Genomic DNA, 13,959 nt, shown 5'->3' on the forward strand with positions numbered 1-13,959 from the left:
GAACTTTTTCACCATAAAAAAAAAAAAAAAAAAAATCATGCAATAGGGCCATTTGGCCAAGAAAACTGGACCTAATAAAGATAATTAATTAACAGTGAGTACATCTTCCTAAGTAACTCTTGATTCCTCTATCAAAGCCCATGTATACATCTGACACCAGGCAACAGAACTGTTAAGAATCTGGCACAACTTTAATATAGTAGTTAAATTCAAGTGTATACACCGTGGGGGGGGTGGGGACTTTACGGTGCTGGGGACTGAATCCAGAGACGCCCTCCCACTGGATTATATCCCTAGCTGTTTCAATTTTTATTTTTTGAGAAAGGATCTCTAAGTTTTAAGTTGCCCAGGCTTCCAATCCTTCTGCTTCAGCCTCCTAGAGACCTGAGATTATAAATGTGTACCACACCTGACTTACATAACTTTATCAATGGCTTACTTTAGTAAAATAAGATTATAAAATGGAAAGTAACCTATCACATAAAAAAAGATCACAGGCTTATTTTTAAATCACTAAATAAAAAGGATTGTTTGGTTTATGAGCTAAATCCCAAATGCAATTTTCCAAAGCAAATTCTCACTTCTAGTAAGGCAGTGCACAGGCATTTCATGTACTAATTTGGCAGTAAAAATTAAAAATACTAAAACTTGTAAGAATTGATTTAAACATTTTTATAATAAAAACTAAGAAGAGCTAAATGGCTAAATGTCCAATAACAGGGAATGGTTAAACAAAGCATGTAATAATAGAAACTGCAGGAATACTGTTAATAGTTAATGAGGATGTATGTAAATAAATGGGTACTTTTATGTCACTGATGGAAATATAAATTTGTTTCTATGGACAAATAATTTCAAAATCTCTATCAATATTTACACATAACTAGGAGCCTAACAAAAAAATATGTAAATTAAAAAGATATGCTTAATTTAAAAATTTAAAAAACAGTGTACATGTCCAGTAGTAGGGAATCGACTAAACCAAGGTACAACCAACTGTAGCCATGTAAAAGCCAAAATACCAGAGCTAAATGGATTGCAAAGTCCAGAAAGTCCAAAGTAGTAAACTGAGGTGAGTGCCAAATAGACTAAAAAAATAAACCCAAAAAGGCTCAGGGACTGATAAATCTCAGGTAACTCTGGGGTTAAAACTAAGGATCAATTAACAGGTATGAGCCAGGCGTATGGAATATGTATGGCACAGGTGCGAGGTGGAGGCAGGAGGATGGCAGTTGAGTTCCAGGCCAATCTGAACTACATAGGGAGACCTTGACTCAAAAGGAATTCAACAACAGGCTGTGAAGCCCTCAGATTTCAGAGCTCCTCCCCCACTCACAAAGCAGGGCAACTATTCCTCTGACCCAACAAAACACAGGACCATTATGTTTTACAAAGTATAAAATACAGAAATTCTCATCTGCAAATAGATGCAACACACCTAAAAAGGCAGACGGAGGCAGAGGAGTAAAGAGCCAGCAGACATACTACATGACGTACACTCCACCTCTGCCAGGCTGCTTCTCCAGCTCAGTTTCCAAACTTCCGGGACTTTGGCCTTCACCCCGAAGCAGGAGTTTGAAAAAATCTTGCCTGTGGCACTTTACCAGCCAAAGGAAAACAATCTAAAAACAAAAGTAGAGGAGGTTTCACAAGAGAACAGCCCAACCAGAGGAAGGGGAAGGAAATCTCAGTCAAATATCTCTCACATAAGCAAAGTTTAAGTATTAGACTCCTGGTCCCACCTTTCACTAAAGTATGGAGAGACAACCAGGAATATCTGAGTCTGAGCAAAGTTCCTACATTGAAACACAAAACCAACCCCAAAGCCATCCCTTCCCAAAGAAACAAAGAAAAAAGCAAAACATCCCAAATCAAACAAGCCCAGAGAAAAAGGCTTCGCAGATTATTACTGCCCTCAAAAAAGAAATACACCCATTAAACAAATACAGGACTGCTTTTAAAAAGAAATAAAAACAAAGTAACTGCTTGAAAATAAGATATGGGGGAAGAGGTGCAAAAATCAATAGAAAGGCTAGACGGATTTGAAGAAATCTACCAGAAATAGAACAACATACACACACAGGCAAAAAGATCAGGATCATCCAAAAGCACAATCACCTCAGATAGGATATAAACAAGGACAGGGTACCTGAACAGCTATAAAGGTTTTAGGGCTGAAAGTCTTGTTTCCAGAAATGCCCAAAACCAGGGAAATCAAAAGCTACCAGCCAAGCATAGTGGTGCACGCCTGTAAACCCAGCACTGGGAGGCTGAGGCAAGAGGATGGCAGGGAGCTTGAGCCCAGACTGGGCTACACAGTGAGTACAAGCCCAGTCTGAATTTAGCATGACACCCTGTCTCAAAAAATAAAAAAGCTAGTCAACCCTACAAGCACTGACAAACCTGCAGAGATGAAAAGTATCCTGACACATCTAAATAATGGAATTAAAACCTGCAAAAGCAGCCATAAAAACAAGTTGCATATAGGAATGAACCCAGTGCTGGAATAATAATCCCCTCAAATTCTGAAGGAAAGTAATTCCCAACTCAGAACTCTTACAACTATCTGTCAAACAAGTATCAAGGGGGCACGGCATACTTTGTCACAAAAAATGTGAAGGAAAAAAAAAAAGATTTTAAAATCTCCTAAGAAGTTTTTCTTAGAAAGCAAGTAAAAAGTAAGTTTCACTGAAACAAGTAACCGAGAACCTGGAAGAAGGAAAACTTAACAGAGTGAAGAAAACCCCAAGCCTAAACAACAAACATAACTAAGCAGGAAGAGCAACCATCCTTAGGCCTCCAGTCTTAAGAAGATCAAAGAGATACACAGACACAGTTGTCTTAATTATCATGCTTCCCGTCAGGGATAGAATAACAGCTACCTGCAACTTAAAGGAGAAAAGATTTCTTTTGGCTCACAGTTTGTAGAAATTTCAGTACAGTCATGAGCTCCAAGGCAAGCTCACCGCAAGGAAGAGGAAAAGCTACTCCTAGTTTGGTGACCCGGAAGCAGAGACCAAGGGAGGAACCAGGGAAGGAGACAAACTTGCAGGCCACACCCCTGGCGACCAGTCGCCTCCAAACCAACCAACTCCTAAAGGCAAATCTGATCACTTTTCAAAAGCCCACCTGTGGCGTCTGAGGCTCTTGGGGGACAGTCACATAATTTAGAGACAAAACAACCAAAATAATCTGCTACGGGAAAAGGCAGACGAGCGCTATTTAAAAAAAAAAAAAAAATACACCATATATAATTCTTTAAATTTAAATTTCTCTTCTGTGCTAATAAATACAAAGAGAAAAAAAATGGGAAGGATATACATCAAAAAAGAGGTAGTTCTTGGTGGACGGGATTAAAACGGTGATGGCTTTTTCCTCTGTACATTTTGCTATTTTCTGGATTTTTTAAAAAATAAAGACACGTTAGAATCAGAAGTGTCAAAATTATTACAGAACATGAAGGCAAGAATATAAAAGAAATTTTAACATACATGTCCAATAAAATGTAATCTAAGTCAATTCTGACTTGGTATATACAAACATTTAACAGTCATTTGTAATCTGAACAATGCAAAAGAAAGCAAAACCTTTTAATCAAAGAGGTCAATGATATTTATTCCCTTCTAAGGCTCTTTTTAATTTGGCAACCCATTCTAATGTAATGAATTTTTAAAAGGTTCAAAAACATTTTGTTAGTAATTTTTCAATGTGGTTACATACTGGAGCTAATTAAAATCTCAAGTTGTTAAGTTCTATTAACAGCTGCCTTGCAATATAGAAAACTTGACACTAGTGCCTTTTTCCTTTTAAGCTCCTTGCCCAAATACCATAAGGCTTAGACACACCAACAACTTTTTAAACGCAATACAGATGATCCTCTGAGATGCAGCTAGATAAAACTGAGAGTCTAGCTTCTAAATTCTTCTCTCTTGCTGAACACATTCTTACACCCCCCCCATGCTAGAGACATAATGGAGAGTCCTAATCCAAGCAGAATTACTATCCCAGAATCTGGCATCTGCTTCATTCCTGGCTAACTCTAATAATGCAAGTCAGCAGGACGATATGAAACTCAAGACAGAAACCAGTAACTGCTTCTTCTTGGTAACTGCTGCTTGCTGTTATTAATGCATAAGAGATGCCCACATAAATAACGGAGAATAGCACGCAGCTCTAGGAAGACATATCAGACAGACACAGAAAACCTTTCAGTTTTTCTATAAATAAGTTATCTTACTCAGATTTTGATCATTTCTTGTAATACTGTGCTACCATCTACAACTCATTTTGAACTTACTGAAATTTTTTAAAAACTTAGCTTACAATTTAGTAAAAAGGTACATTAAAGAAGTGTACTTTGAAGCCAAAATAGTTGGCCAAACTATGAAGTTAAAATATTACATTTAAAAAACATCTTTATCACTACACAAAATTTACATTTATGTTATTAAATAAAGTATCTGTTTACTTAAGTTAAATAGCACATTGACAGCTATTATAAACTCCTAACACATATTAAAATTTTCAGGAGCCTAGGGGCCAGACAATTACAAGTTCAAGCCTAGCTTGCGTAACTTATCAAAACCTGTTATCAAAATTTACCAAAGGTGGGCAGGAGATTTAGCTCAGTGGTTCTGCTGCCTGTCTTATAAGCACAAGGCCCTGAGCTCAATCCCTGGTACTGCCAAAAAAAGAAAAAAGAAAAAAAAAATTTTTTTTACCAAAGGGATAGGGAAGTAGACCCTAGGAATGTGGCACAGGGCTCTCTGGGTTCAACCCCCAGTACATACATACATATACACACACACACACACACACACACACCCCATATAACACTATCCATTCTAGAGACTTCTGTTAAGTGATAAAGGGTTACTTCTGTCCCACAAGAAGTGGCAGCTTTGATCAGTGGCAGCTGGCAAAATGCAATGCTTGAGGAAGCCATCACCTAAGGTAGCTGTTTAACTAGCTCTCCTACCTGCTCTAGCGCGCCTCATCAAGAATGGGTTCACCAGTCTATCAACCATTACCAAAGTAGCACATTACAAAGGCCTTCTGCTTAAGTGTCCTGACTTAATACTTTGTGATGGCTTTGCAAAGTGAATATCATGGGCCACCACTATCTTCCCAAGGTGGTAACAGTTGGGTCAAGTAAATCTGTAAAATACTCCCTTGGCTGCTTTGCTTTTTTATAAAAGTCAGGATCTCCCTCTGTAGTCCAGGATGGTCCTGAACTTGCTATGTAGCCCAGGGTGGTCCTGAACATTCCATCTTTCTCTCAAGATTCCCAAATGCTGAGATCACAAGTGCATGTTACCATGCCTAGTTTTCCCAAGGCTCTCACTATGCTACTGCATGACCTTGAATATCCTTGAGTAGTTAGTTGACCATGGAGAATAGTTTTTCATAAAGTATCTTTAAGGTATGGTTTATTTTTACAATTTCAAAAAAAACTTCCTTTAACATGAAGCTATCAATAATGTCTTAGAATGAGCCAGCATGAGGAAAGGTAACACATTTATATTAAGATTTACTGAAAAAAAAAATTGAGACAGGGTCTCACTGTGTAGTTCAGACTGGTCTTTAACTCACTATATAGCCCAGGCTGGCCTCAAACTCACAACAATCCACCTGCCTCAGCCTCCTAAGTGCTAGGATTATAGGTGAGTCCTAGGGTTACAGGCATGTGCCACCACACACCCAGCTCACTGAATCTTAAACTTAGAAGAAATCAAACAACAATCAGGAAAAACTAATCTCAAACTGAAATGTTTTCTATTTCACAAGGGGCCTATTATGTAATTTATAACATTTTTTTCCCCCATGAAGTTATACTAATCAGAAACCTGCTGGTCAACTCCTCCCCCAATGAATCTAATTCTGCCCTATGGATTAATGTAAAAACAAATCTTGATGTATACAAAGCCTTTCAAAATACATGGCCACAATTCTTGATAAACCATTATCTGTGTACTTTATACATTCTTTAATTTAATGGGGCTGTCCTCACATTTATTCTTTATTTATGCCTCAAAAGAATGAATACTATTGGTTTTCAAATAGGATTAGGGATAAGGAAAAAAAACTAGAAATAAGTTCAGTATCAAAACTACACCTGGGGGCTGGGGATGGAGCTCAGTGAGTGGCGTGGTACCTGCCTGGCAAGTGCAAGGATGCAGCTAAAAATACCTCTCTTAACCCGATTAAGGGGCCAAGGTTTACTGGTCCTTTGAAAAAATGCTGCTCTGCATGTTTTCTGCCTTAAGATGCATATTTAACTTCCGCATGCATCCTAAATTTTGTGATCTCATGCTAAGTCTCCACACACACTTATTAATTCTTTAAAAACCTATTACACCCATTTTACTACTAAAAGGTGACATACCTAGTGAAATGGCAGAACTAGGATTCAAACACAAGATTTTAGCTTTACATTAAGGACTCTCTCCAAAATAGTATTTCAAACAGTGATCACCATAAAAACATCATTTTGCCCCTATAACCTCAAGTTAAATTAGCTGCCAATTCCACAGCTTCTCATTAAAAACTCTTTCCTGCTAATGGTGTAGGGAAGGTGGGATGGGTAGGGGAAGGGTAATAAGGGAAAAGAAAAAAATGTGAGAAAATGAAAAGATGGAAATAAAGTGTTTGTAGATGGGAAGGGCAGGAGGAGGTGAAGGGAGGGTAGGGACAAGGGGAAAAAATGAGAATCAAGACTTGTCATGTAGAGGTACAAGATCCCAACAATGAATGCAACTGTACCGTATCCCTAAAATGTACCAATAAACTAAATTAAAGCTGAGAAAAAAAAAAAAAAAAACAACAAACTCTTTCCTGAAATAGCACATTTAGTCATGCCTAAAATACACATTGTCCTGTCTAACTTCGAGAAACCTTCCCATATTCAGCTGACATACTGCTCACTCTGAGGGATTAGATTCTGCTCTCCAGAGCAACTTCCTGGATTGCCTGGACTTGTCTGGGTTCTATCACCTTCTTGTTCTATAATCCTGCACAGATACTCTGACCAATGATAACAGCTTTCCTTACCTCTAATTCAGAAAGCAAGAAAGATGACGCATCTAAAGTACTTAGGGCAACTGTCAAGTGTATCTATATGAAAGTAAATACTTTGCTATTATTTGTTTGAAACATTTTTCACTTTTTCAGAAGAAGCAAATAACATGGTGAATGGTATATGGATCCCTGAGTTTATGTAGTACTCATCCCAAAGATTCATTGATAACAGCAAAGGTCAAGTAAAATTTCATTTCATTATCACTAATACTCAAGTATGTTCTAGCAGTCAAGCATAGGAGCTAACCTAAGTTTTTCTAAAAAGTACAAAGCCTGTACCTCAGCAATAGAGCACTTGCCTAGTGTACACGAAGCTCTGGGTCTGATCTCCAGTACCACAAAAAACAGCAATAAAGTGCCAAGGCTTCAGAATCACCCCTCAAAAAAATCTTTGGATCCTAATTTATGATATGTTATTGAGAATTTACTTCACCTCATCAGAATAAACTTTCTCAACAACTACAGTAAAGCATTATTTTTAACGTATGTGGCCTGAATTATGCGAAATTCCTGGCACTATTTGCTCAACAAATAGTTCAAATCCCTATTTCAATTGTCTGAGCTGTAATTAGAAATTAGAACTAAGGAGGGAGCACTGAAACTAGAAAAGCAATCTAGGGACAGCAGAACACACCGATCTCTTCGGAAGGTGAAGAAAATCATCATCACCTGGCCCTGGAGCCCTCCGACAGTGAGAGCAGAGCGAGAACAGCAGGGAATCCCATGTAACTTAGCACACTCAACCTGGTCTCCTAGTGGTGAGAATCACGGAGCCACTAGGCAGACAGATTTGCACATGCCTTTTCACTTCAAGGAGGGAAGGGGAGGAGACATGAGAGCTGATACAAATAACTATAACTGACAAGGAAACCTTGGCAGGACAAATAGAGAATTAGTTGTTTTTTTTGTTTTTTGTTTTAATCTGACCTTGTTTTTCATTTCACGATACCAATTTACTGAATCCTCAACAACTATCTTTCAAATGAAAGATTTTATTTTAATTCATTTATTTCTTTGGTACTGGGGATTGAACTTGGGTCCTCGCGCTTGCAAGGCAGGCCACCGAACCGCTGAGCTAAATCCCCGGCCCTTCAAATGAAACATTTTATATAGCTATCCTCCATATTTACAGCACAAAAATAGAATGAAGCTGTTCAATCTCAAAGTAAAACCTGTTATCTTCACAATAACCCCGTGATACAGGTTAATCATGATTTTACAGTGCCTTCTAGTGTTCTTGTCAAAGTTTAGCTAATACTGAATCAAACGAAAGAAGTTACAGACTCCAGCAGTCGTGGTGAACATGACACATGAGCCACAGCAGGCTGTTTGGATCACTGAAACCTCTAAAAGGTTCACCATCCCTGTACTACAGGGCTACATCTCTGACTCACTATTAGGTTCAGCTGATTTGTTATTGCTAAGCTCTGACAACAATGCTAGTAGACACTCAACTTTCAGTAACCAAGAAAAGGTTCTTAGCCTTCTCAAAATGTAGATCTGAGGGTCTGGGGATGTGGCTCAGTGGTTCTGCCATCTGCCTCACAAGTGCAAAGACCTGAGTTCAATACCTGATACCAAAAAAAAAAAATGTGGATCTGAAACCAAAGCTTTTAATGAGGATTCACAGGGGGCAAAGACAGTCAAAACAAATATAACAAAAACAAAATGCCTTTAAAAAACAAGGACAAGTGCTCTAAGTTTATTTGTTCCTTTTAGATTTCCTAAAGTAGAAAAGGAGGAAGAGGGAAGAGGAGAGGAAGACGGTGGTAGCTGGAGGATACGAGGAGGAGGAAGAGGATAAAGAAAATTCTTCAACACAACAAAAAGAAAAATATCTCAAAGTGGTTATCACCAGTTCTACTCAGTTTTAATGACAAGGATGTCTGAAAATGTCTTGGGAAAAGAGGAAAGTGCTTGGACATCAGATTGGCCTGTACGTGAATACACACAAACCTTGTTTCTCTCATCTGGTTTCTGCTTCTTTAACTCTTTTATCCTAAAACTTAAGTTTATTTCAATTCCACTGGAAGCTTCAAGAGGGCAATGTTCTTTCCCACTAACCTGGGACTCAAAGCAGTGTATGGAACAAAGGTTTTCACCTTTCGACTAAGCTCCTTAAAGTCCATAAAACATTACCCATGAATAGGTTTTAATTTATATTATGCTAAATTTCTTCTACTAATGTGATTTGCTGCTTCTACAGATCAAGAATACTAGCCAAGTGTGGTGAGGTATGTAATCCCAGCTACTCAGGAGGCTGAGACAGGGAGATTTCAAGATAAGGTCAACCTGGGCAACCCAGTGAGGCCCTATGCCAAAATAAATTAAAAGAGTTAAGAGTTGTAGCTCAGTGGAATAGCATTTGCGTAACATGGGTGAGGACCTGGGTTCACAGTCACAATAACCAATACTACAGAAGAACAAACAAACCCAAAAAGAATATATACTAAGACATTTGATCTCTGATCACAGTCAAGAGCAACTCTTAACTAAAATAATAATTTTTATATCTGGTATGTAAGAAAATTCACCTTTACATCCCATCCTGACATCAGGAAATAACTGAAGTAGCAGATGATGGAAAAACAAAAAAGGAATAGACACTAAAATGTGACTGCTTAATGACAGCAGCCTTTATCCATCTCCATGAAACTAAATGTAGCATCAAATCATTACGTATTACATTAAAGAGTAGCATACCTAAGAGTGTCTCAGACTGAAAAACAAATGTGAATGCCTACTTAATCTGACAAATCCAGAGAACAAAATCTTTATTTAAAGAAAAGCTCTTTTTGTGAACTTACTTGCTAATTTGGCTTGTAATCCAGAAGGTCCAGGTTTTGATGTCTCTGACTTAGAAGACCCTGGAAGAGACAGTTTTGTTTTAGGAAGGCTAACTTTAGGGCTGAAACGAGCAGCCCAATCAAATTTTGAAGAGCCACCAGTTTTACTCTGTTCCTTCTCCCTGCTACTTCTTCTGGGACTGGGACTGGATGCTGAACGGGAACGCCTGGCCTTGTTCTGGTCTTTTCCTTGTTTCACCCTGGCACCTGGTGGCACAGTAGAGGAGGCCGAGGCCACAGCAGAAGATGAGGAGGAAGTAGAGGCAGCAGAGGAAGAATCAGTGATGGTGCTACACCCAGCTTTGGCCGAGGTGGCAGATTTTGAAGCCAGCTTGGTAGGTTTTGCAGATCTCTCTTCAGCACCAGTTGATTCAGACCCAGAACCACTCGTTACACAAAAACTTTCTGTCCTTTTTCTTTTCTGGCTCCGTGAACTACCAGCAGCAGCCCCACTCTTTCTGGTATGAGCCTTGCTTGTTGACGGTGATTGTGCAGATTTCAGTTGTTGCTCTTGGTCTAAATGTCTCTTCTTTGACTTACTATGTGGCTTATTTGTTTCTGAGGGAGACTCAGTATGCTGAAGTGCTTTGGGTTTTTTTGCAGAGCTAGGAGAATTGGTCCTGTTGTAGTCTGGACTAGCACTGCGTTTCACTCCTCGAGAATTGTCTTTCTTAGGCACCTGCCCCGTTTTTTGCCTTTCTGAAGTATTCGCTCTGTCTGGATCCTCTGGCTGTGGAACTGTGACAGCAGATGATGTACTGCAGCTTCTAAGAGGTTAGATAAAAAAGAGTTAGCGGCAGCCAACCACAAGTAAACCTGTCATGTAATACATGTCCTAACTTCTCAAATCTCTGGAAATCAGTACTTGGGGGAAAAGAAGCAAAAATTTTCCTGATAAGGCATTGTATTAAAAAAAAAAATCAACAAAACACAGGTTTTCTAGTGGTTCAAAACTGGAGGGGGAAAAGGGATACCAGGTTATTTTGGATGGTGAAATATCTGACTAAAAGATAAAGGTACTCTGCAGCCCAAAGATTACTAACAACACCACTCCTAATCACAAAAGAAACATTAACATTACAAGAAAAAGAATGTTTAGTGGTTCAAAACCAGTGGTAAGTTGAACAGCAATGATTTCTCAAAGCTTAGGAGAAGTAAGCAATAACATATATACTTTCAAAATGAAGGTTAAACTTTTTCATCTTTTAGTTCTATGAAATCTGCACAGTAACATTCCTTTCCAAGGGCTTCTACCAATTAGAGGTGAAGAATCATCAACCTGAACTGTGGCTCTGGTGATAAATACTAAAGAAAATGGTAAAATGGCACTTCAGATATGCCTATAATTTCTTAAGCAAACTGCTCACTAAATAAGAAAAGTCCCTGAGCAAGGACAGTTCTCTCAAAGCGGTGGAAACAAGGAAAAACTTCATTATCATGCACAGCCGCAGGCTGTCTATATCACTGAAAGCCCTTAAAAGGTCTGCCATCACTGCCCTAGGGTATACTGCACTGATAGCACTGCAAAGGTGACAAACTAGTAATCTTAAATTACACACAGAGAATATAAACACCTGTTGTAACATATTAGTATAATCTGACAAGCATTAATGCAATGATTCGAATGCAAATAATTCTGCCTTGAAAATGCATAAATAATGTGAAGATTTACCTTTTAGAAAGGTGTCCCCTTGATAGTTCAGAAGTAGTATTAGACTGCACTTTGGGTGCCTTAGAATTAGATTTTCTACTCTCAGGAGGGCTATATCTCTTATGTTTTGCCTGCCCTAAATGTGACCTGTCAGCAGAAAATCAAAACAGAGATCTATCAGGACACTGAGATGCAAATACAATATTGAATGTGAAATATTTTACATTTTAAAAGAGCCGCCCAATTCATCATTATTGACCTACCCTTCTTCCAAATTTTCATTAAAAAGTTACCTCTTAGAACCAACCCCTTTCATAACCAAAGTTTTACTACTACCAGCTGTCATAACTGCATAGCACTATTATGGCTACTTAAGCCATAATGAACTTTTCACTAAATTTACTACTGATATTCAAATATACTACATTTTTACAAGAAGCAAAAGGAAGACTTTAGATCCAAACACTACTTTAATAGATACTGTGCGCTATACACAGTAGGATGGCTACAGGTAACAATAAATGTACTATTTATTCCAAAAACTTAGGAGGAATTAAATGTTTTCATCATTTAAAAAAAGCTGAGGAGCTAGATGTTCAACCTGGCTTAAATATTTGACAAGGCAAATATGCATTACAACAACACATGGTATCCATAAATGTGTATAATCTTTGCTTTTAATTATAAATTTATAATTTAAACATTTAAAAAAGTTAATAATGGTCTTTAAATGTTTATAGAAAAGCAATTTGTAATTCACACAATAAGCATAGCTTACAATGTGTACATACATTAAAGTTCAGATAAGCACATAAGTGCAAAGAAAAATAAACCAATTTTCAAACTGACCACAGAAACCATTAGAAACACTAAACGGTAAATAAAGCTATACAAACAAAAGTGATTTTTTGTTAAAAATTTAAAGTACTAGTCAATAGAAAATGTGTGCACACAACACATAGTCCTAGAGAGAAACAGAATTTACCACAAAATATCCCAAAGACATTCAAAAGAGCCCATCACTAACATGACTGCATTACAACAAATCAAAGTCTTGCGCTAGTACTGTGTGAAAGCCAGTTCGAAAGACATGAAGAAACTGTGTTAACAGACTGAACCTCAGCAATAGTCACAGGAGATTTACACAGGCAATAAAAAAGGAACCATGTGTCAATACACATCCAGAAAAACTGGGGTTATATATGTGAGATATTAATAAATAATTTATGTAATTCACAGCATATTCATCCTCTGTAAAAGAGAACTTAGAACAAAGTTTCATTAATAATACCAAAAATGTTTAAGTAATAATAATAATATGATAAAAAAAGTGATTATTTTCTGGCACAGTGGTAGCTGCCCGTTATCCTAACATTTAGAGAGATGAGTATGCAAGAAAATCATCTGACTGCAGGAGTTCAACAGCATGGCCAACACAGCAAGACTCCCTATTCCAAAAAAACCTTGATTGGCTGTGTAAGCTTAGTGGCAGAGCTCCGCTCACAGTGAATGTGGTCGTGGACCAGGCACCAAATTCTTACAGGCTTTAGTTCCCCAGATGGAGATGAATGTGGAGTTAGGAAGGAGACTACTACATTACTTCACATCACTCCCGTGTGGCAACAAAATGGTTAAGGGAGTAAAAATGATTAAGACAGCTATATATGTATGTGCCAATTCCTCAAAAGGAATGTAATTATTATGGATCACAAACATATTCTGATAGAAAAAAGGCTTTCACTCCAAATACCATCTCAAACAAAACTTAATCATAAGTCAGTGAGAACCTCACAGTAATTACTGAATCTCCAAGGATGTTATAAATTGCCTGACATACACAAATACAAGCATCTCTTCAGAAAAAGCACCAAAAGTTTCGCCTAAGAAATTAGCTTCTCAGCTGAGTGGTGGCACAGGCCTGTAATCCCAGCATTCAGGAGGCTGAGGCAGAAGGATTGCTGCAAGTTCAAGACCAGCCTGGGCTACATAGTGAGTTCCAGTGCAGTCTGCACTACATAGTGAGAACTTGTCTCAAAAAAAAAAAAGAAAAAAGGAAAAGAAAAAAGAAATTAGCTTCTCAGTAAAAGAAGTAATTCCTGGTTTCCAATACCCATTTATCTGCCTCTGCTTCTCTCTGTCCCCGCTCTCAGTCCCACACCATTTCTCAAGAACAGTCAAGCTGAACTTCATAAAATTTTTACACATGAATTTTTAATTTTCCTAGTCTGCTATTAAAGATTAAAATTTTAGTTTAATCCAGGAGTTTATGAGATTTGATTTTTCAGATTTGTTTTTGCTTTATTTCCACTAACATCAGAATTATCTTTAAGAAATGAAAGATGAATTTATTTTTCAAATCATTCCACAGATTTTTGGGGGGGGGGG

The 13,959-nt window shown here is 37.8% G+C and overlaps 1 protein-coding gene across 16 annotated transcripts in view; it reads right to left on the reverse strand.

Annotated features, from left to right (window-relative positions):
* The window catches only part of Trip12 (thyroid hormone receptor interactor 12), a 123,961-nt gene that overhangs the window by 72,496 nt on the left and 37,506 nt on the right, over positions 1 to 13,959 (reverse strand). For 9 of the 16 annotated variants that reach the window (XM_010608119.2, XM_033764669.1, XM_010608123.2 and 6 more), the window contains 2 exons: positions 11,596 to 11,721; positions 9,885 to 10,690 (listed from right to left, as the gene is read on the reverse strand). In XM_010608119.2, the coding sequence (XP_010606421.1) occupies positions 9,885 to 10,690; positions 11,596 to 11,721 (932 nt within the window). The remainder of the gene's footprint in view (positions 1 to 9,884; positions 10,691 to 11,595; positions 11,722 to 13,959) is intronic. The other 7 variants (XM_033764673.1, XM_033764672.1, XM_010608130.2 and 4 more) reach the window with 2 other exon arrangements.

Source organism: Fukomys damarensis, unplaced genomic scaffold, assembly GCF_012274545.1.
Source record: "Fukomys damarensis isolate Sample0158 unplaced genomic scaffold, DMR_v1.0_HiC HiC_scaffold_16, whole genome shotgun sequence".
In the NCBI taxonomy this organism is placed as follows: Eukaryota; Metazoa; Chordata; class Mammalia; order Rodentia; family Bathyergidae; genus Fukomys; species Fukomys damarensis.